Source organism: Gavialis gangeticus, unplaced genomic scaffold, assembly GCF_001723915.1.
Source record: "Gavialis gangeticus isolate Ggan-Ray unplaced genomic scaffold, GavGan_comp1, whole genome shotgun sequence".
NCBI classification, from domain to species: Eukaryota; Metazoa; Chordata; order Crocodylia; family Gavialidae; genus Gavialis; species Gavialis gangeticus.
In genome coordinates, this window is record NW_017729024.1 from 177,012,139 (window position 1) to 177,032,360 (window position 20,222).

The following is a 20,222-nucleotide window of genomic DNA, read 5'->3' on the forward strand; positions in this document are numbered from 1 at the left end:
CAGTTTTTTATATCAGGAAACCAACACAGAAGCCACATTGAAAGTACTGATGCAACAAATCCTCTCATTATCCACGGAAGAAATATGCCAGGTAACAGAAGTACATGATTCCCTTCCCAACCCACACAGACACTGCCCAACTAATCTGCCTTCCCTCTAAGCAGTGTTTGATGATGAACAACTACTTTGTATTCTACATGCCCCAAACTGGATCATTAACAGAGTTGGTATATTCCTGGGGTGGGGTAAGAAAACTCAAGTTTGTTACCATTGAGCTGCCTGAAATGAAATGCAAGTTTATTTGCAGGCTCAGCTTTCACTTCTTGATATCAGGTCATATTGCCACTCATGTTACTGATATGCATCATCGCATGGTTTGTGCACCAGGAGTACACATATGATTTGCAAGCTTTGCTGCCCCCTTTTCAACATCATTAGCTTAAAACACTCTGCGAAACAGGCATCAGTTGAGCAATGATATCATACACAGTACTTCACAAAGCATTGGAGCGCTGGTGTCAAGTTCTAGAGAATGGGCTGGGATCCTAATATACAATGCTACCATCATCTCGAAATATTTAGCATTCAGACACAGAACTAAGACCGCTTTCTCTCTTCAGATAAGACATACTTGGGTTGGGTTGGACTTGGTCCTCTACTGATTAGGAACCAGGTAGCTCCATTTTATCATGAAACACTTACTTTTGGGCATGTCCATAGGGTTCAGGGTGGCGACCAGATCTCTGGTGAACTGTCTGTCTCCCTCATCCTTGCTCAGCCAGTTGTTGCAAGGAAAGTAAAACCGGAGGTGAGGTCTGTTCATGTCAGTCACTATCACACGGTCAAGGAACCAGCTTGCATTCATTCCGGTGTTGTCATGCTCAATTCTATGGCACAAAGGAGGAACAAAACGCATGGGCTGGTTGGGATGGGTTGGTTTGATTCTGACAGGTTCCAGCATGTACAATATATCACAAGAACCAACACGAGGCAACATTAAGCGTAAATGAACTTCCTGCAATGGCCTACGTACTCAAATCTCACACACTTCATGGCCCTGTATTTGTTGTTTAATGATGTCACAACCTATCATTTAAGAAAAAGGTGCCTGTCTGTGTGCATGTGTGTGTGTGTGTGAGAGAGAACACATGCACATCTGTTCATAAAAATATATGTACATATTCACATACATACATACAAATCCATATCTAAATATACACCTACCCCTACAACCCTCCATCCACACACACACACAGAGGTTCACAGAAACATGTAATCATATATATAAACATTTAAATTATCTACATAATTAGCACCCATGTTATTCCTTCCCCTTTTATACTGCCTCATTCACCTCTCTCATTTTCTTACTTTGTCTACATCAATCTCTGTTTCTTCCACTTCATTTCTTATTCTTTTTCTCTGTAATGTTTAATTTCATTCAGATCATTCTGGCATTGATTAAACATAGTTATTATCATAGCTGTTATTTGTGTTACAGCAAGTCACACAGCAAACCCAATTACTTCACTGAGACAAAAGCTACAGGTGTAAGTAGGCCCCCTGGCACATGTTATATCACGTTAATGTGTTAGTTGCACCATAAATAGTAACATGCTACATGTGCAGTTGATTTATGGTGCTACAAAGATGTTCCACAGTCTATGGTAAAAATAAGCTGTCAAGAAGCTAGTTGTGGGTTCCACAGTGGAGCAGAGCTGGGGAGCAATCCCATGGGGAACCTGGCAATCCTCGTTCCCATTCACCTTTCCTTCCTTGTTCTCTAATCCCTGCAGGGGCTGTGGGGCAAGATATTTAATCCCAGGGCCCCTACATGCCATGGATGTCTAAAAACCACACTTGCAGCTCAACTACACACATGGAGTTTCAAAGGTCCCAGCATGCCGAGACCCTAGGATCAGGGACAGGCCTCCTAATCCCTGAGTCCCCATGCACCAGGACATCAGAAAAATGCACATGCAACTGGGCTTCACACATGGCTTTAAAAGTCCTGGATCACTGGGATCTTTAAAAACTGAGTGTGCAGCCCCCAGCTCTACACACAGCTTTTAAAGGTTCGCCAGGACCCAGGGAGCCTGTGGGTTCATAGGTGCCAAGTGGGTGTCAATCGACTCCCCACGTCCAACACTTGCAAATCTGTGCCCAGGTTCTCTGCTGGCAGTGGCACAATTGGAAGCGGATCCTCAATCCCAACCATCATGCCCGCCCAGCACTAGATAAGCATCTTGCTATACTAGGCGTGTCTACATGAGATGTTCGCTGAGGAGCTGCCTAATTAGCTCCACAGTAAAGTTTCAGTTGTCTATACATGTGGCCTTATTAGGCCACAGTAAACCAGGATAGTATTTGTCGACACAAGTTCTTTACTCAGCAGCAATGCATGTGTAGATGCTGACAGAGCTGGCTGGAGCAAGAGGGTGCTTCAGAGTGGGGCCTGCCTGCCTGCCTGCTAGCCCTGCACTGCAGCACCCTTGCACCCTCAGCAGCCCCTCTGCAGCACGCTGAGCCAGGTCAGAGCAGCCCTGGGCTGGCAAGCTAATGCCCAGGGCCCCCTGCAACCAGGACTGCTCCAGTCCAGCTCAGTATGCTGTGGTCCTGGGCACACATGCAAAAACCAGTGCCTGGGAGTAATAAATTCTAGTGTGAAATGTGCTGGAGTTTATTTCCTCACATTAATTGCATGTGTAGATGCGCCTACTGTGTCTAGAGACAGTCGTGTTATGTTCATACCTTATTTTCTTTATTTGTCCAACATTGTAGGTTTTTATTCGGAACACATCTGTTTTGGTCCTCTCAAAAGCACTTCTACTCCTGCAATATACATACATCAAAGGCCATATTAAGCAGATAGTAATTGTGTCAGCAAATGCACTGTCAGAGATCCATTGAGGATCAGGGTTTAATAATGAAGAATTATCATTGTCTGCCATTGGGCTAACCTGCTTTTCAATGTCTTCATTCCTGTTAAAAGCTCTGAACAGTCTTATGTCCTGGGATTAAAAACCAACTTATCCTTTTTCTACCCTCCCATTTTGACAGGTCTGACAACTTTTTCCCAGAACCTGGTATACGAACTTTGGAAGAAATGCAACGTTAGCCCAAGTGGATGCAAACCTTGGGTCACATTCCATATCTTCCCCACTGCCCTCCCTCCCTGCTCCAAAAAACCCCCCAAACAAACAAAAAACCCACTTTTCATTAATTAATGAAGAGCTGCAGTACATCCCTACAGAGAGGGATGTTTTGCAACTTTGCAAATGGGTTTCAGAAATAACAAAAAATAATTTCCTCAGGCACCACTTAGACATAACATTGAAGGAAGTTTTTTTAAATATTTTTTTGGACATTTCCTCTTCTCCTGTTCTTGAATTCACCTAAAACTACCTGAACAGATGTAGAATACACTATATTGTTGATGCTGGGGCATGGCTCTTCCTTCCCTCGCCCTTTGGGTAGTCATTTATGCAACTTCTGACTGCTAAGGCATCTCACTGGACCCCAGCCTTGCTGCTCTACAAGGTAGACAACACTGGTGAACCCAGTCCTTTGTACCTCCTTGTCGGTTGCCTTGTAGAAGCTTGACCCATTTCTCTGCTCCACAGTTGCAGAGGGCTGCTCCTTATTTGAAAGGTTTCCTCTGCTTTTCTCAACACGTCTCCTACATCAGAACAAGAATGGAGCAAGGAGTGTGTTTTGAATGAACTCCATGGCCCAAAACTACTCTGGCAGATGGTGCTATTCTGGAACTCAGGTGGGGATAAGAGAGGATGCAAGTGGAAGATGGAAGTCTTGCCACCTACTTCTGACATAAAAAGACTTTAAAGAAGTAATCACTGCTACATTCCTGCTCCACTTTCCTGTCCCATATAGGAGTCTGAATTAGTCTGTAGGACACTTCTTCATTTCTAAAATATTAGGTACCCGAAGCATTTTGTAGGTATATGTAGAATACAATGGGCATGTCTACACGCTCATTAATGTGCTGTAATTATGGTGCATTAAGTTTAATACCTGTAATGACAGGTACTAACATAATGAGCCATAATCGGTGCTACTGCACATTAGCACAGATGAAAGTTGGGGGTTTTTTTGTGACACTACTGTGCATTAAACTAAATCTACTGTACATTAGCACGGGCTTTGCCCGCCATGCTGAAGTGCAGTAGAAATAGTCTTCTGCACATTAAGCATCTTGTGTAGATGTGCCCAGTATAATCCAGTGTGTAAGATACTGGTGTGGGAGTTACAGGCTCTGGGTTCTGCTCTCGGTCCTCTTCCCAACTGTGCCATGGCATGTCTTCGGCCAAATCCATTCATCCTTCTGAGCTTGTTTCCCTCATCCACACTTCAACTTCCAGGCACGATTTCTCTCTTACGTTCTTGGCATGGCAAAGGTGAGGCCCGGTCTCTACCAGGACTTGCAGACACTAACACAAATAAGAGCATACAGAAAGAAGCCACCACATAGGAGCATAGCCACACTGCAGCAACAAGCAGCTCGACTAGTAATAATGTGAGCACCAGTGTCCAGCTTTGCTCAGATCTGTTTTCTGCGCATTTGCGATATGCTCCTGCCTTTGTTTAAAGCTTGTCTTTTTGTATTGTGCAAATACACATGTGGCTTTCACCCCGAGAAGCAACACTGCTCGTACTGTGCTAGAACAATTGTTACTACATGAAGAGGCTAAAACAGTTAACCTTGTCAGAAAGCTTTGGCAAGAAGCAATTAAATCCAGTCAAGCTTTCCTCATCTGCAACTTGGCTGTCAAACTAAAAACAGTGAGCAAGTGCAAGGCAATTAGTTTGCCAAGCTTGAGTGAACATTGTAATGACAGTGGTTTCTCCCTGCTTGTACCCTGGAGATCAGTGCACCATTGCAGATTATCCAAAGTACTACAGGGAAGATGTAGAGGTATTAACGGCAGCTAATTATCCAAAAGCTTTTAGTACACTAATTTTGTGTGCTGCTGGTTTATGGCACTCACATGACAATTCTAAGTGTTTGAATACTGTATTAAGTTTACGTGTGGTTTCGATTTCTAGCATTATGTTCATAACACTGGCACGATGCTGTGGTTTCAAGACAGAGAGAAAACTCAATAATCAAACAGCAAAGAGCGCATGTCTGCAATCACTGCCTTGAACGCCTGCAGAGTGTATGCATTACGGGTCTTGAACGAGTGAGTTCGGGACGGGATTTGGAATTGTGTCTGCAGCCGGGAGGCAAACTTTTGGAGAGTGTCCTTGGCAAGCTGCAGGCAAAACTGAATGAGCATGAAAAGTCTTGGACTGCATGTGCAACAGCAAGGGGGCAAAACTGCATGGTTTGGGGGGAAAATCCCAAGTTCTTGTTATTGGTGTTGCTCAAATACAGCACGATCGCTAGGGTAAAAAGAGATCCAACCAGTGAACTATTTCCATAGGTTGCAACAAAAAAGGAAGCGGGGAATTACAGGTGGTGTCTGCTATAGATGCATTTAAACTAGAACATTTTTGGACCTGTTATTATAAGGAGTTTGATATCACAGGACAACATAGTCAGGGGAACTGGAACTACCCAACCTCTGGTGATAAATAAAGCATGAAACACCTGAACTAGAAACTCCAGCTGTACCTTGCTAAGACCCAAAGCTTGAAACATAGTGAGGTTTTAGATATACCTACTGGTTAGCATCTGACATGGTATCTTGCATAATTTCTCTTGAAATGTTAATTCTTATCTTGAATTAAGAGGAACTAACAGGATTAGGTTTCAGGTCAGGTCATTTATATGTTGTGTTTCTGGCAATGGTTTGTCATATAGGTAATACAGTGCATTTCTGTAGGTAGCAGGCTATACAATCTAGAGCTAAGTGGATAAGTCACCATAAATAATATATTCACCAAATATATCTGATGAGGCTTTAGGATCATAAGGAAATCTTAGGACCTGTTTGCAAAAATTGGTAGGCTTAAGAATAGAGCCTAACAAGTCTTTAGTGTTAATGAAATAAACTGAATGAAGTTGTCTCTGAAGGGAAAGCAAAAACCAGGATAATTATCATTTTGGCAATATTTATGGGGCGTGTTACCTGGCAATGCAAGCTGCACATTGAAATTCCTAAGCCATATGGCATGCCCACACTGAACAATCTGTAAAGGTATTTGGAGATCGTGTCTGAAAGGTCACAAGCAAGTGCAATAAAAACATTACTTTGGGGGAGATTAAAAAGATGCTCCGTTAGGATTATCCTTGAGATGTTATTGTTTTAGTGGTATATCTGTTTAACATGGATTTTGGTATTTTTATTGTTGCTACTGCTGTTTTAGAAGAACCAGAAACTGAAGCTAGAAAATCCTGGGTCTAGTAAGACTGATCACAGTGAAGGCCAGGGGGAAAAAAAAGTGCTCCTTAAATCATTTGTTAGCTAACACATGGTGAAATCCTAATGAGGACAAGGCAGGTGTAGTTTTCTCACATGTTGGCTGATACAGGTAAGCACTGTGCTTCCTCCAATTGCAATATATGTTTGTTACTATGACTTAGCTAATGGCTGGCTAAAAAAACCCAACCCTTTTTCCACCAACACAATTTTCTCCTTGTCGCCTACAGTGCTGTCATTAATATGCTTCTGTGAGGGATAAATAACCCAGACAAATTGGCCTTCAGATCTTCTGCCAAGCTTGTTGTCATTCTGCTGACAAAATCACGACAAATCAGAAATCTGCTGAAAGTACTGCAGAAGGCAGAGACACATCGGAAAATACTCCAGATGGGAAAATTACCAGCTGAAAAGCACACCAACTGCAAGCGTTCATGAAACAAGGACATTATATTCCCTTTGCTCTTAGTAATCTGCTATCAGATGGCAAGCTCCTGGCAAATTGGTTAAACAAAGCATAAAAACACTGGTGCCTGCCTCTTGCACAACGATGTAATGGGCACACTCAATTGCTTGCAATTCCTTGCAGTTAAGCTGGGTGAGTCCATAGAAAGAAGATGGCTACCAGTAATCAGTAATAATCACGATAGCTCAGCACCAGGCCAAATCTCTGACAGCTCAAAGACTGTTTTATCACCAGCAATGGACTCGCTAAGGATCAGTTTAAAAAGCCAGTTCAACTCCTGAAGCTGTCCTACAAGAACAAAGGCAAGAATTCAACCCTAAATCCAGCTGCAAAATAGATCTTAGAAATGGTTGCAGCAGTTGACGGGTGGTAAAAGGAAATGGCAGGGCCTATGGGCCAAAGAAAGAGTGCCACCAGGTCAAATTGCTATCTGGCTGCAGGTATGAGCTTGCTCACAAACATGTGATTCATTTACTCCTAAGCTGTCCAAGGCAGTAGTCACGACTGGTAGATCACGATCGACTGGTCTATCACGGAGCCTCTAATGGTCAATCTCAGTCTGGGGGGCCTGAGTGTGGGCACGTGCACACACGTAGCATCCGGGTTTTTCCAGACATGTCCTCTTTTTTGGCTCCCTGTCGTTGTGTCGGGGCGGGTTTTTGAAATGATAGCAAATGCCGGGGTTTTTGCTTTGCCTCTGCTTTCCCAAGCTATCTGCTTGGGGCTGGGAGCAGCAGGCAATGTGACTGGCTGTCGGGGGTCACATGGTCTGCACACAGGCCCCGGCAAATTGTTCCCAGGTAAGAGATACAGATTGTTTGATTGTTTGTCTGTGTGTTTGTGTGCGTGTCCATGCACACGCACACTACATCGACGGCAGGTCTGGGGGGACACAGCTGCAGGTCGGGAGTGAGGGGCACCGGCAGGGCTGCGGGGGCAGAGGGATGCAGGTTGGGAGTGAGGGGCAGAGACAGGGCACAGGCATATCACTGCCCCCCCATCATATACCCCTCCCTCTTCTCCTCTCCCCCACCCCCACTCCCCTCTTCCACCTCTCCTACCCACAAGTGTCCTCTTTTTTGGTACTGGAAATTTGGTGACCCTATGAGTGGGGACCTGGCTGGGCCAGGTGGTGGGACAATCAGAGCCCAGGTGGCTCATTCAGCGGTGTGGGGGGGCTCCCACCATTGCATGCACCTCGATGGAGACCTGGGGGGCACGTGCCCCCTTGATCTGTACGTGGGGTGGAGGTAGGTCCTGGGTTGCACTTTAATTCAAAAAGTGATCTTGTGCTTATAAAAAGGTTGGAGACCACAATTCCAAGGCATTGAAATGATGACTTCAAGTAACATATAAAGTGTTTTATAGATTTGTAGACATTAGGGCTGGAAGGGACCTCGGAAGATCATCAAGTCCAGCCCCCTCAGCAGGGGTCATAGGATCCCAGCAAGATAGACATCCAAATGTCTCTTGAAGTTAGCAGTTCCTATTTACCAGTTACATGCAAAATGCATTCCAGTGACCTTAACCATGACACACAAGCTGGTTCTTAAATATGCATAAGGTTTACATGGAAAAGTTAAGGTTCTTATAATATTTGTCATGAATTTTCCTGACAAGGCTGTTATAAAATGCATGTGTGAACTACATAATTAAATAAAATATTTGGGTGTTAAATCTAGGTCAGTATTTCCATATTCTAAGGGGGAAGGGATTTGTCAATAGTGGTGGTCTTGTGTGATTTGTACATTAGTACACTAGTATTATTCATAGCAGAAAATATAAGTAGAGCTGGTAACTCCTCTGCTTGAGGTGGCTCAACACCTCTATTATTTAAGATCATGTTATCAATTGCTCATAAGTACCAAACTTTAACCGCATGGGTCAAAATTTCCCTTTTGCGCATTAGCCTCAGGCTGGATTCATCAAAAGACAGTTTGAAAAAAAAAAGCTTCAATCACTTTGGAGTGTGAGATTACTGCAAAATATGTGATTATCCCCATGTTTAAATACCCTTGCAACCATTTTGATAAGCAACCATTTTGAGCACTTCTATGCTTGGAGAAGGGACTTGAACTTTGGCAAGGGGGGACTCTGTTTTTATTGGTAGCATGCCTTATAGTATACCCCATGAAAAAACCTCTCCACTTGGCCCAGTTACGCACCTTGTGCACATGCTCCTTCAAGACTTCATTTGGTAGGTGACAAGTCTTTCTGTAGAGAGTATCCCAGGCCTTCAAGGGCTGAGACTGGCTTTTCCCACAATTGCTCCTCATGTGCTTTATGGCTGCTGACAGACATGGGTGGGGAGAACCAAGAAAACAGCACTTTACCAGAGGAGGAATTGTGTCAATTTGACCTGGTTTACCTAGCATCTGTATAGCTCACTCACTTCTGTGGAGTTTTTTGGAGCTTTTATCTAATAGCTGATTCAGTTATTAGATGAAAGCACTGAAGCCCCACTGGGCAAGTCGGGTTAAACAGATGCGATTTCTCTTCTAAGCATGTGCTGTGCCCAGGGAAGGGGGTGCAGTGTCGAGATGAAAGTAAAGAACTGTGTTTCCCCCCCACATACACATTTGTAAGCAGTCTATGAGGCTTTTTTTAATTGCATGCCCAAAATGGGCCCAAATTCAAGTTGCAAGGGCCATTTCACTCCTGACATTTCCTAGCTGTTTGTGTTTAACTCTGCAGCTTTAAGCAAACTGTTATATCAGTTTTTCTGGGCTATCTTAGCTCTTGGTTAACAAAAAACTGGGGGGAGGTAAGACATTTAAAACAGTTTATTTCTACTTTAAAATAGTAACAGGTACAGGGTAAAAGTGCAGAAGCGTGCATCTCCTCTCGCCAGGAGCCAAGCAGCATGTGTTTATGAGTAACAACACACCAGTATCACCAGAGTGTGAAATCCCATTCTTCCCAATACCCTTCATAGGGTTACACATTTAGGGCTAGAGAGAGACAACTTCCTTTTTCAGTTTTGTTTTTTTTAACCAATGTAGACTATTCACCAACTCCTAACCGTGCTCTCCTCCACACCAGTGTTTCCCGACCTTTTCCAGCCCAAGGCACACCTGTATTAATAACATTTTCCCGCAGCACACCTGTTAAGGCATCGTACCTGTTGTAGCTCATGGCCATGGCACAAGTCCACAGCACATCGTTTCTGATGGCACACTTCTGTGCTGCAGCACACTGGTTGGGAAACACCGACCTATACCACCATTGATCTATAGCAGCTCATTACCTGAGAGGATGGGGTAAAAGGGGTGGGCAGGAAGTTGGGGATGGCCCAACAGCTGATGGCCCCTGCTTGGCTGGGCTTGGCAATGGCCAACAGGCTGGGAAGTATGCTCTAGCAACCCCCCACACCCTCCCGGTCTTCTGGCCTGGGCCATTGCAGGTATCTGGCTGCCTTTCCCAACTGAGAAGAGAACAGGAGTTCAGGTCGTTATCCATCCAATCTACACAACTTAGAGAAACCTGCAAAGATTGACTCGATTCTACCTCCAGCTCTTTGACCGTCTGTATTTAGCCCGAGTATGCTATCAAAAGAAATGTGTTGTGGAAACCCCTTTGTTTGCACCACTGGTTGTGGGCCTCCTAACTCTGGAAAACTCTTCTTCTTCCATGGCTCTCTTTATCCAACCATTTCACTGGCCATGTCAAATAGCTTTTTTTTTTCTTATAATAAAGATTTTTTTCTTACAATCTAGATTACTATATTTGCTGAAGTTAACAATCCTCTTTTCCCTGTAATTTCTTTATCTATCTTAAGAGTCACTGAATAAAAATGATAATGAAATCCTGATCCTTTTGAAGTCTTTAGCCAATAGACTCCTGCTGATGGCAACTCAGACTCTTCTGCTAATGTAATTCAGCGCAGCCCTACTAACTTCTGTAGAGCGACAGCGCTTTATATCAGCTGAAGATCTGGCCCAACATGTAGATGTTCCTGAACTGAACTGTCTCTGTTTAGCTGAATTATGAATGAGAAAAAAACCTGTGAAACTAATTCAAGACCAGGTAGAAGAGGTTGTTGATTTAAAGAAACAAAAAAAACCACAGCACGTTAAAAATAAATAAATCTAGAGCATAGTCCTTCAAACTCCATGATACTACCACTTATCAAGCCTTTCTTTTAAGTTGTAATAACTCCTAACCCAATTTTTTACTGGGGGGAAAAAAGAAACAGATGGATATTCTGCTTGTCATAAACAGGACTGCATAAGACCGACATTGAGAAGCAGATTAGTTTATCTTAATGAACAAGGGCAAAATTGCTAGTTGAATGTTTTAGTGTGAACAGCATTTCCAACAAGTTATACAATCTCTTTTATTTACCCCATCCCATCGACCTTAGTTCATGAGCAGTACAAGCCACTAAGCAGGACATCATGAGCAAAAGGACCTGAGACTCAAATTTCAGGGGGACCTTTACAATTCTACCCACGGTGCAGAGATCTCCCCTGGGGACAAGGCCAATGCCTGCGAGACAGACATAGGAGGCCTCAAAGGCAGGAGCAACCCATGATTTTCTGCGAGGCAATGGAGAGGGCCTGCTAATGTTATACTGCCTCTGGGCCACGCTGACAAGTGCCATGATGAGGTAGGGCCTGCCCACACGCTCCTGGTGCCCCGTACCAGAGGAGGCAATGGGCACCTTGGGCAGAGGAGCACCTTGCAGTGCTGCCAGCTGCATGCTCAAGGCCACCCTCCGGCAACTACACTCACTTCTAGAAATGTGTTGAGCGAGCAGGGTGCACTTCACAGCAGTGCAGAAATGCCTTGGGAATACGTAGCTGTGCAGACCCAGTGGGCAAACCAGGTTTGAAAGCCACAGAAACATAACTCTTGGCCTTACTCCTTGGCTGTGCCACACCCCGTGCAGTTCCTCAATGGGTGGCCTTGTGAGAGTCCTTGCATTTGGGAATGGCCAGGTGGCTATGGGTGCTCCAGCCTCCTTTCAGCTACCTACCACTGCTCTGCCATAACACCAGCTACAACTTATTTTATGCTGAAGCTTTGGGCTGTTGGTCTCAGAGCTGTTATATTGACTCCAAGCTGCCTGGAATTCGGTATAGGCCGGTGGGCTTCCCCAGTGCCCAGATCCACCAGATTGACTAATGCTTTGGGCTGGCAGAAAAGACAAAGGAGAAGTCAGCCCAATGCATGGAGGACAGCAGATGCTGCTTGATTATCCCTGGGTTAAATAAGAGATCCCTTCACTAGACTTGGCAGGCTTCAGTTTCCAGAATTCATGTTTCTTATGACAAGACAGTATGAAAATTCATGTGTGTTTTTACAATTGCCTTTACTGCCAGGCAAATGTTAAAAACACATGGTATTTCATCAGCTTGTCATGCCTTGTCATAATTGTACATGACAAAAAGTTCTGAAATGTCATGTATTTCACTACCAGCACACAATCACAAAAGGAGAAAAAAAAAAAAAACACCTGTTCTAAACAGAAGCTGAAATGGTAGTACCTTCTTTAGGAAATGCATGGTATTTTATCTTCTTATCATATGCCATGAAGCAAATACCTATAAAATGTCATGCATTTGCAGTCATTTCACTGGCGAACTCTATATACACATTTAGTTGGAAGATGCATGAGATTCCATCCTTTTGCCATATTCACAAAGCTGCATAACAAATTTGGAGACAGGCCACGTATTCTCTGGTTGGCTTCATAGTCAGGAGGGAAAAAAAAAGATCAGTCAATTAAACAACAGGACAATAACCTGTGTACTGAATAGCGCTCTCTTGTATTTGTTTGATAAACTACCCACTGTGCTGTAAGCATTTGCTTACAGATGCTGAAATTTTAGCTGATGCTTCAGAAACTATGAGTGGAAAATTATCTGGATAGAAATGGTCAAGTCTCAGGACGCCAGAGTCTAAAAACCTCCAATTGCACAAGGCACTTGTTTGCTATAATTCACATTCCCTTTCCCAACCAGATTAGCCCTCTGCTTTCCTCAATAGCAAGGACAAGGCTGAAAACAGCAACCAGTAAAATGCTTGTATAAGTTTCTTCTGCTGCTGTGATAAGCTACTGTGTTCTTTTTTTTTCCAAGAAACAGTGCTCATGTGGCTGGAAGGAAAAAATAATTAACAAGAGTGTCCGCAAAGAGGACCTATGCAACTTGTAAATCAGCTATGATCACAGCTGATTAACAAATAGCCACAAACAGTCACCGGGATATCCTGATTTCATCTCAAAAAGGGATGCAGCATTTAAAAAAAAAAGGGGGGGTTATTTTTGCTAAGGTCACCAGTAGGACAATGCTCGGGTGCCTCTCAAGGACTTTTTCACTTAAATGCTGACCAGAACTAAAAACCATTGAAATGAAAAACCTTTAACGGCCTTGTAGTTATTATAGGCAGATAGGAGTGAAGCTCTGTTAAAGCAGTGGCACTTAGTGGCCAAAGCTTTAGACTGGAATAGGGAGACATGAGTTATATTTCCAGATCTACTACTGATCTGCCGTGTGATCTTGGTAAAAAAAGTCACATTGCTACCCTGTGCCTCAGTTTCTCTGTGTGTAAACTGGGGAGGTGATCCCTAATGACTGAAGTACTTGGAGGTCTGTGGATAAAAGTGCTACATAATTGGGGGGGTTGGTTTGTTTTGTCTGATATAAATGCATAAGCAGCAAGTTCTCACCGCTGTCGGTGATGATGGTTGCAATACTAAAAATCCTCAGGGCCAGCTCTGATTTTAGGATATCCAATATGGCAAACAGGTCTGAAATTTCATGTATTTTCTTTACCATTCCCATATCATTTTCTTTACAGAGGCTCATGTTTGAGTTGCTTCACTGGGAAGAGAAGCTCTTTTGAGGGTAAAATTTAAAATAGTTGCAGGTACCTCCTGTCGGTGCTGTAGAAACGGAGAAAATGTGAAGTTACCGTATGACATTAACAGAGGGTTAATATCTTCTGAAGCACGTTTTCAATAACATTTAAACACCACAAGCACAACAAGAGATGGAGGCGCTGACAGATTCCCGGGGTGAGGGGGACCTTCTCTTGTTTTCTACCAAGGCCTTGCTCTAGCCTGGAGGACAGAAGGTCTGGGCAGGTCGGTTTATGCCTCTGTGGCCGCACCTACATGAGACGCTGACTGCACAGTCATCTAGTACTTTTATACACAAGTACTAAATCACTGCACGGTAACCAGAGTCACCGCACACTAGCTTCGCCGAACGGCATTTTGGTGATGCTGACTGCAGTAACTCATTACTACTGTGCAGTAGCATCGCATCACGCTTCGTGCCATGCAGCGCTACTGCGCAGTAGTAATGAACTACATACAGAACAGTCAGCATCTCATGTAGACGTGGCCTGTGCTTCTTTTACTCCCCTGCCACTTATTTGATCTCTTTATAGAGTATGAGCTCTTCAGGGACAGGTCTGTCACTCACTACACTCCTGTGTCGCTCGCTGGTCCCCCACTCTGTGAAGGAGACAGATCTGTTACAGCTCCACTTAAAGAACCTCAGTTCTTCAGCTCAAGCTGTAGCCACTCGTGCTTTTAGCTTGGAGAGGCCACATTCAGGCCCTGGCTTTAATTAAGGGGCGCCTATACAAAAGCAGCAGGGTTGCTCTGATGCACTGCAATTCCAGCGCAATGGAGCAGGCTCGATTAATCCAGTCTGCTGAAGCATGATAAGTACCATGCTCCAGCAGCCTCCAGCGCCTTGTGTATCAGTAACCCCACGCTTAAAAATGGCGGCAGGGGTGCTTTAACTAAAGCTCGTCAAATGAGCTGCAGTTAAAGTGACCCTGCCACCGTTTTTAAGCACAGGGATGCTGATACATGAGACGTTCTAGGTGCTTTAATTAGAGCAGCTCTCAAAGCTGCTCTAATTAAAGTGCCTCCGCCCACTCCCAGAGCACGTGTATAAACGTCCAAGATAGTGCCTGTAATACTTGTTCAACATCCAGAAGAAATGGAGCTTTAATGTCAAATTGGAGAGATTGAGCAATGCAAATAACTACTACTAGTAATAGGATGGTTTCTTTATTTTCTTTTTTATTGTATAAATAATCTCTACACTGTTGGGAGCAATTTTGCCTGTGACACCATGTGCATCTGCATGTGGAAAACCAAGAATATGCCTAGTAGTTCTGTAATGCACAGGCCGTCATTGGCAACACACATCTTTCAAGCCCGGCCTTCTTTTCTTATGCAAATCGAAGATATTTTCAAAACCAATAGGCTATCCCTGGATTTCCTCTAACACAAGGTTTCTTTCTCCTCTCAGAAAAAGAGCCAGTAAGATGCAAGGCAGGCTGAGGGAAAGCAGCACATATTTAAAATAAAATGTCATTGCTACAAGTTGGCCGCTTTTTCTTTTCTTCCTGTGCCATAAGGAGAAATGCATATACTTTTTTACTGCAAGATAACAGCCTGTTGTGGCATCTGAAGCCCTGTGATGCATCCCTTGATTTTTCTTAGTACCTCCTCAACAATGTCTCCCAGCCTTCCCCAGACTGGTGCCAGTCCTCAGAAAGAGAAACAAGCAGATTTTTTAAACGAAGAACTAGCCATCTTTAGAAACCCTTTTGACACAAGGCCAAAATCTCAGCTGATATAAACTGGCTCCATTGATGGTCTGGCCCATACTTTCCTGAACCATTAAGTCTCAGTTTGCAGTCATTCAAAATAACTTGCCTTTATAACTCAGCCTGGTGTTCAGTATTTGCATTCCTGCCTGTATAGACATGTTTGGGGCCATCATTTTTAAAATGTGCAGGACAACATATTTTTACTTTTGTGGGTAAAATTAGGCTCCTTTATCCATGTTTAGGCACCTAAATAAAAGTGGCTCCTTGTCCGAGGGTGCTGGGTACCCAGTAGTGTAATTAGTGGTGGGTGACCATGGAACTAGCCCTGGATACACAAATGGTGACCACTGTCACTGCTGGCCCAGTCCCTGCTGTCATCCCTGCACCCAGAACATAGACCTTTTATGACTGTAGGTGCTTCAAATTCCTGGTCATTAGTCTGCAACTCTAGGGGGATGGTTAACATCTCTGAAAATTAGGCCACTGATGCTCGGGTATCTAAACACAAAGCCAGAAGGCTAACTTTAGCCTAATGTTGGCTTCATTAATTCTTATACTGTAGTGAAAGGGCCAGGGCATATATCTTACTAGCCAAGGGAGGCTGTTCAGATCTGCGTGTGAAAGAGCTGTAGGCACTGCCCACAGACAGTGCCCAAACCTGCTTGGTAATGGGTACAACTGATTGAGCACTTTCATTTCTTAGGAGCATAGGTGACAGCTGAGAGTTCACATGGGGCTTACAGCACAACTTTACACATGTTGGTTTGTAGGGCACTAGAGCCATGTAGGTTTGTAGGGCACTAGAGCCAGGAATCTCTCATATATCATAGGGGTGGCCAACCTGTGGCATGAGCGCCTCGGTGCGCAGCATGGCGCAGATCAGGGAAGGGATGTGCAGCACAGCAGCAGACAGGGCAGGATGGCAGAGCAGGAGATCAGGCAGGGAGCACAGGACAAGAAACAGAAAGCAGAGCTGGATTTTGGGCAGGGTGCACAGAGCAGGGAACAGAAAGCAAAGCAGCAAATCAAGCAGAAGAAAGGGATTGGAGTGGCACTCCGGGAGGATGCGGGGCTAATGTGCGGTACACCTGATAAATAGGATGGTCTCTATTCTCATAGCATAAGCCAGCATTTCCCTTACAGCGCCTGCACGCCTTTGGCCTTGTTCTACCTGAATCTGTTGGCAAAACATTGTATGATTTCAACAAAAGGGCAACGTAATTATGCAGCTCAGCTTTAGGATTATTAAATTCCCTCTGGTACTCACTTGCTGGTGAGATGGGTCTTCGGAGTAATCCCTAACTCTCCAAAGAGAGTAACAAAGACATTAGCATCGGTTCCTGCTCCCCGCACATCTCCCGTCACAGTCACTACCTCATAAACTGTGGGAGAAGAAAAGGAAGATCAGGACAACAGAAAAATCCCTCTATCTTACCTTTAAAGGATCCAACAGGGCTTGACCAGCCTAAAGTGAAATACAAACTACATTCAGGGATCTTTTCACCTACCATTGAAATGAATCCGGTTCGCAGGCGGAATAGAATCACTGCAGGATAGACCAAGAAGTAAATAATACCGAGCCCAACTAAAATTGCTGGAAACAGTCAGGCTGAAATTACCTACATCCGATTGAACTAGGACAGAGCTTGCACCCCCCAAAAAAGTTCTGTGTGATTATGTGCACTTCGATGTGTGTCATTTGTAGATGCTATATAACAGGTGGATTTTCACAAAGTGTTCAAGCCACCCTGATGGAACCATTTTGATTAACACGCAGGTTCAAGCAGTGCAATGAGATCTCAGTTAGCCTGATGCAAAGAAGCGACTAAACCCAGAAAACCTGATTTCACTCAAGTTAAAACGGCAAAGAACACCGAAGTCAGAGCAGCCATCCGGAGCGATCTGGACCCGTTCCAACAAAACTAATTTAAATACAATCAAACACATGGTCATGCATCTAGGAACTTAAACTGTAGGTCATGCATAGAGACCGGGAAATTGTATCCATGACATCAATGATGCCAAAAATATTAAGGGGTCAGAAAGAACAAGCAACTGAACATGTGCTCCCAGGGTGATGCTGGTGCAAAAAGGCTACAGCAATGCTTAGATGCCATAGGGAAAGTAGGGGGACAGTCGGCAGACTACCTCTATACATGGTATCCACATTGTAAAAATGATCCTAAAAAAATGGAGAGAACATAAGCAAAAGCTAGGAAAAGTATTTGAAGGCTGGAAATAATGACGTTGTAGGAATATTGAAGAGCTTGATCTGTTTAGTTTAAGAAGACTGTGAATCGACATCGTTACAGCATATCTATGCTTTCATGGAAAGAAAGCACAGGATACTAGAGGCCTTTTTCAATCTAGCAGAGAAAGACATGACAGGTACTAATTACTGAAAGTTACAGCCAGGCAAATTGAAATGAGAAATTAGACACGAATTTTAACAGTGGGGATGATTAACCAATGGAACAGGATTCTGTACTTTTATGCTTCTTTGACTCATGACTGAGCGCCTTTCTGGATAATATATTTTAGGCAAACATATTGCTCGGTACAAGAGCGACAGGATGACATGCTATGGGTTCAGTTACAGTGGACAAGTTAAGAGATTGAACAGTCTTTTCTGGATTTAAAATAGCTGCAAGGTGGAGATGTTCAGTATTAACTATTATCGTCAGGAGCAGGCATAAGAAGGCAGAGCAAAGGCTGAGCTTTCAGGCTTTAACTCTGCAATCCATAGATGCCGAGTGCTCGTCTTCTCAGCTGTAATAATAGTGCGTTCATGTTGGTGTGGGTCTAATAATTAGTGCATATTTTGCTATTGCCCACTTGTTGAGCTGCCTTGCATGTGTTCAGAAAAAGTAACAGAAGCCTTCGTCAGGACTGCCCATGTTGGGCAACAATAGCATTCACATGCCATCACTCTGCAAAAAGGGAAAGCAATGCTTTCACAGCCTTAGCCCATGAGAAAGGAGACACGTGGTTGAATAAGAAAACAGCAGCTGGTTTACCACCAAATCCTTATGGGCAGCAAATGCTGGCGACCAAGGTGGTCGAAATGGGCCAGATCAGAGTTTGCAAAGTGCCAGCTGGAGGCTGGCTAAATCTTATGATGCTGGTAAAAATGCTGCTAAAAATACCCAAAGTTTCCTATTATCACCTTTCCCTGAAGGCAATCAGTGCTGTTTGCCAGAGTGATCTTCTGCAATTACAGACGAGACAGGAAGTGGACCACGGGCGGGTCAGTCTATTAGGATGTAGTTCTTGTGCTCAGTTACGGTTTGAGAAATACCTGGTTTAAAGGTGTCCAAAACACACGTCCGAAAGAAAACAAGGTTCTACAGCAGCAGAGTAACAAGGATGTAAAGGGGAATGCATGTATTTATTTATTGTCACCAAATAGCAGGAAGCCCTTTCGGCTTCCTCCTGCTGTTAGTGCCCGACACAAACAGCAAATGCCTGGCTAATGGAAAGAACATTTAGCCATGCTCCCACCTTATGGAAATGCAACCTATGCCCAATCGTCCCCTTGCCCTGGTGATTCACCCCTGATTATTTTCCAATTTTCAATGCTGTTATTTTCAAAATTGCCTCCTAAAATAAATGACAGCAGTCCTGCACACCTGTGCAGGGCCTCTCCTCCAGCAAGCTCATATCAACCTGCAATATTTAGCACTGACAGGAAAGAGCTTTTAACATCTCCAAGTGCTTCTTTAAACATGAGCTAATTAACCTTTGTAATTCTCCCCATTTCACAAATAGGTGAACAGGAGAATCGAATGTAACATAAGGTTTGCCGTGGTCATGCACCCAGTCGGCGAGACAGCTGCGGGGGAAGGAAGAACCCCGGAGTCCTGATTCCCGGTGACCACTCTCCTTGCTACATGCCGGTCCCTGTTGTACAGCAATAATAATCACAAAGAGAATCTGAGACGAGCGGCTGATGAAGTGAAGTAGCGGCGGTATCGTACACGCTGGGTTGCAAACAGCGGAACCAACAAGAAATCAAAAACTCTCTCAAGGAAGAAACGTAATTAAAAATGTGTTTGAAAGTGCAGTTACCTTTCAGTGGCTTTACATAACAGACAAATTCTAATCAAAGGGCACGTAAGGGCAATGGGGAAGTTGTTGTTTTCATTAAGGAGCTTGCCCTTATAAGCCACCGATTGCTTTTGAGGGGGAAAGGAATGCATTTGTTCCAGCGGAGGATGCTATCTTTGGCCATGGGGCACATTGCAGAGACAGCAACTGGGCCAGTTTCTATGTAGAGAGCTGTAAGGAGGAAAATGGATTATATCATCCCTAAAACAAGTGGTGCTTAATCCTTCCCCAGAATGGATTTACAGCTTGCTTGGGCAATCCCAGTGTGAATGCCCTGCTTATGGGGGCACTGGGAGCCATGGCTATGTACAGATGTAACACAGGCTGCATGACTCGTTGCATATTCTAGCACAGGGGCAGGCAAAATGCGGCCCGCGGGCCAGATGCGGCCCACCAAGCCATTCTATCCGGCCCTCAGTGCCCCTAAAAAATTTAGAAAGTTAATATTTATCTGCCCCTGGGGGCCTGTCATGCGACCCTCGATGGCTCGCCAAAATTCAGTAAGCAGCCCTCCGTCCAAAATAATTGCCCGCCCCTGTTCTAGCTTGTGTCCACATACACCAGCTATGTGGTATGTAGCTGCCATGTGCAGGGTCCTATATTCTCTTCCAGATCTACAAAGCCATGTAAATACCTATGCTTTTTAATATTCACTAATAAAGTTTTAAATCTCAGTATGTCTCTGC

General features: G+C 44.1%; 1 protein-coding gene across 1 annotated transcript in view; it reads right to left on the reverse strand.

The window, feature by feature from the left end:
* Window positions 1-655: 655 nt before the first annotated feature.
* LOC109298160 (lipoxygenase homology domain-containing protein 1-like) overlaps window positions 656-20,222 on the reverse strand; it is a 40,879-nt gene continuing 21,312 nt past the window's right edge. Inside the window, exons 3-5 of the mRNA XM_019518295.1 lie at window positions 16,697-16,811; window positions 2,752-2,832; window positions 656-887 (exon numbers count right to left, since the gene is read on the reverse strand). Of these exons, the coding sequence (XP_019373840.1) occupies window positions 656-887; window positions 2,752-2,832; window positions 16,697-16,811 (428 nt within the window). The remainder of the gene's footprint in view (window positions 888-2,751; window positions 2,833-16,696; window positions 16,812-20,222) is intronic.